The sequence below is a fragment of the Rutilus rutilus genome (assembly GCF_951802725.1).
Source record: "Rutilus rutilus genome assembly, chromosome: 15".
NCBI lineage: Eukaryota > Metazoa > Chordata > Actinopteri > Cypriniformes > Leuciscidae > Rutilus > Rutilus rutilus.
Window position 1 is genome coordinate 2,772,705 of NC_140220.1, and position 3,592 is coordinate 2,776,296.

The 3,592-nt window shown below is 42.1% G+C and overlaps 1 protein-coding gene across 2 annotated transcripts; it reads left to right on the forward strand.

Annotated features, from left to right (window-relative positions):
* On the forward strand, nt 1-3,384 carry hlx1 (H2.0-like homeo box 1). 2 transcript variants are annotated; one of them, XM_084432992.1, is made up of 4 exons: nt 1-503; nt 761-907; nt 1,147-1,331; nt 2,493-3,384. In XM_084432992.1, exons 1-4 carry the CDS (start codon nt 110-112, stop codon nt 2,820-2,822), a joined length of 1,056 nt encoding a protein of 351 aa, XP_084289118.1. In that variant the 5' UTR covers nt 1-109; the 3' UTR covers nt 2,823-3,384. The 2 variants fall into 2 exon arrangements, with proteins under 2 accessions (XP_084289118.1, XP_084289119.1); XM_084432993.1 differs by lacking the exon at nt 761-907.
* The last annotated feature ends 208 nt before the right edge of the window (nt 3,385-3,592 follow it).

The window sequence follows — 3,592 nt, forward strand, 5'->3', positions numbered from 1 at the left end:
CTCCTGTGTGGAGTTTCATACTCGAGGAGGAACGCGACAGAGTTCAACTCTTCAAACTTTGACAGTGCGCTTGTCCTCGTTGCATGAGATTTTGGCTTCTCCTGCCGGGATGTACACGACGGGACTCAACCCGTTTTACGCATCGAACTTTAGCCTTTGGACCGCGTACTGTTCGGGTGGTTTTGGGGTGGATAGCATGAAAAAACCCTCGTTCTGCATTGCTGATATTCTGCACGTTGGAGATGCGGAAAATATCCCCGGTTCATCTTCGCTTATGGCTCATATTGGGGCGCGCGCGTCCGGGTCTCCCCTGCGCCCGTCCCCGGTCACCCCCGACGCGCGCGCGTATCACCGGCACGGAATACACTTGACATCAGTGTCCAGATCCGCAATGCACGCGCATTCCGCGCCCCCGCCGTCCAGCAAAGACCTCAAGTTCGGGATCGATCGGATATTATCCACAGACTTCGAGCCGAAGGCAAAAGATGCGCCATCGTTGAGAGGTAAGAGTGTTTTTATGAATCAGGTTTTTTTTTTTTTTTTTTTTTTTTGTGAGTGTATCACATCACACCTCACTTATTAAAAAGAGGACAGAACAATTAGATTAATTTAGAATATAGTCATCATAATCACAGTGAGCCGCAAAATGCTCTTGCTTTAGACGCGTCCATCCTAATATCTGTGGCGGTTACGGCCCTGTTTATGCAATTAATCCAAATGGATTTAGTTGAATTGTTTGGTTTTTGTCGTTCTGGAACAGATCTCACATCGATTGTTAGTCTGAATCGGCAGTCAGCAGTCCATGTGTCTGCCAGCCCGTACTTCGCGTCCATAGACGAAACCTCCTCCATGATGGGTTCAATAAGCAGACAATCAGGGCAACATCAGTTTCAGGACTCCTTCCCAGGTAGTGTAGACATCACATCCCAGTGGAGCCCTAAAGAGGGACTAAACTTTAATTCCTGCAGTGTCTTCTTTTGCTCTGAATGCATGTGAATGCGGTGGTTATTTCGCACATGCACATGTCCAGATGATTCAATAACACGCACTCTGGTCAGTTATAAAGTCATTTGCATGACGCATTTGTGTCTAAATTGCATTGAAATGCCCTTGTGTTCTAACGGCGCGTGTTTTTGCCTCAAACAGGGCCGTATGCGGTGCTCTCCAAAGACACAATGCCACAGACCTACAAGAGGAAAAGATCCTGGTCCAGAGCCGTGTTCTCCAACCTGCAGAGGAAAGGCCTGGAGAAGCGCTTCGAGATCCAGAAGTACGTCACGAAGCCGGACAGAAAACAGCTGGCGGCGATGCTGGGACTCACCGATGCACAGGTCACTATTCGTGCAAATCACTGCAGCATAAAGATAATGCCTTTTATATATACAGTAGTCAACATTTAAAGTGGATCAAAACCTTTCATCAAAGTTATACATGAATTTTGAACAATACCCGTTCTCGTCTTAGGACAACTTTGATTCACTTTTTTTGATCCACTTCAAATGTTGACTACTAATATATATATATATACATACGTGTGTGTGTGTGTGTGTGTGTGTGTGTGTGTGTGTGTGTGTGTGTGGTTTTAAATTATGATACGATACTAGCAAAATGAATTTCGCTTTAGACGCACGGGCCATCTGGAGTGCTCGTGCTCGTGGAAAAACTGCAGCATTGCGACACATTTCTAGAGAAATGAAACACAATTATAACGAATTATTGCAAATAAAGGAGGGGTGCAGTCGTTTCATTTCAAAACAGCCTAATTTGAGGCATTGGGCAAGAGTTTCTGTCTTGTTTTATATCGGAAATGACACGACAAACAGCATGGGGAATGTGATAAGAGTTTCAAAACTCTCCAGTAATGTTTGGAAACTGTCTGAATCTCTGGCATTCTTCAGTAAAAAAGTAGACTAATTTCACTCGGCATTTCGATCAAAACCTTTTTGATTTATGGTTTTGTGTTTGCTATAATTGTGTTGCCTATAGTAGATGTAAATGCAATTAATAATGCACGTTAATCCTTTATTTGTAAATCACAAAAACATCAAAACAGTGCATACAATAAATAATAATAGTAATAATACAAATAGGCAACATGCATTTAAAAAATGCTGGGTTGTTTCGATCCATGCTTGGGTCAAATATGGGCATTATTGGGTTTACATTTTTAACTTACATATAATAAAACAAAAATATTAGCCAATTAATATTTGATCCAAACATGGGTTAAAACAACCCATCATTTTTTAGAGTGTATAATTAAATTGTATTAAAATAAATACATGAATAAACTAATTTTAGCTGGACAATAACTTTATTCTAGAGCTGCTGTAAAGCCAAAACAATCTCTACTTTAATGTCCTATTATCTCTGTAAAGCTGCTTTGAAACAATCTATATTGTTAAAAGCCAAAACGCGCTATAAGCTATAAATGAAGGTGACCAAAGGTGATCAAATATTCTAGTATAATAATCATTATAACCTTGTTTTAGGTAAAAGTTTGGTTCCAGAACCGGCGGATGAAATGGAGGCATTCCAAAGAAGCGCAGGCGCAGAAGGACAAAGAGAAAGAACCGGATAAATCCACCGAGACCGAGCAGAAAGAGCGCGACGACTCCGAGTGCGAAAGCGAACCGAGCGAGTCCGAATTCGAAGACAATACGGAGGACAAAAGCGACGTGGACATTTCTGACCTCAACAAAGCCAGTGTGATTATTCCCGGAGCTCCGACTGTCAGCACGCAGGACACAACCAGCACACACTCCACGACAGAACCGAGTCCAGCCACACGAGTCCGGCCGGAACCGAGTCTCCTGATGTGAACAGCTCAAACACACGAGTACTGCCGGAACCGAGTCATCTGAAGTGAACACCTCAAACACACGAATACTGTCGGAACCGAGTCATCTGATGTGATTGTGAACACCTCAAACACACGAGCCTGCCAGAACCGAGTCATCTTAAGTGAACACCTCAAACACACGAGCCTGCCAGAACCGAGTCATCTGATGTGAACACCTCAAACACACGAGTACTTCCGGAACCGAGTCATCTGATGTGAACACAAACACACAGCGTCTGACGGGACAGAGACACCAAATACAGCACACACACACACACACACACACACACACACACACACACACACACACGCAGGCCTTCTCGAGCCATCGGTTCATCATGTCTTCCATCGTGAAACAGACCCTTCGTGATCCCCGAGGAAGGAAAGCATCGCTCTGCTTTAACCGAACCGCTCGTCTTTTTTTTTTTTTTTTTTTTTTTGACGATTTGGGAATCGAATGTTCATGAATTAAGACTTGATTGTATTATATTTTGTCTGTAAGTATTTGCACTGAAAATGTAAATAAACATTTGTTACTAATATTCCAAGTGTATTTATCGATTCAATAACGATTAACAATCCAATAACATCCAAAATTCAGCAACGATTAACCGAGTATAAATACAGCGGATGCATTTTGAATGTCACTTTTTATGTAGGCTAACTATTCTAAATAATTAAATATAGCATAATTATAATAATCGCCTTCATTATTATGATGATTCTTATTTACATTGTGCATATATGTTA

Excerpts from the sequence above, each read along its gene's own strand:
- hlx1 (XM_084432992.1), top strand. The coding sequence starts at position 110 with ATGTACACGACGGGACTCAACCCGTTTTACGCATCGAACTTTAGCCTT. Across the intron at positions 504-760 it reads AGATGCGCCATCGTTGAGAG|ATCTCACATCGATTGTTAGT; the intron begins GTAAGAGTGTTT and ends GTTCTGGAACAG. Across the intron at positions 908-1,146 it reads GTTTCAGGACTCCTTCCCAG|GGCCGTATGCGGTGCTCTCC; the intron begins GTAGTGTAGACA and ends TGCCTCAAACAG.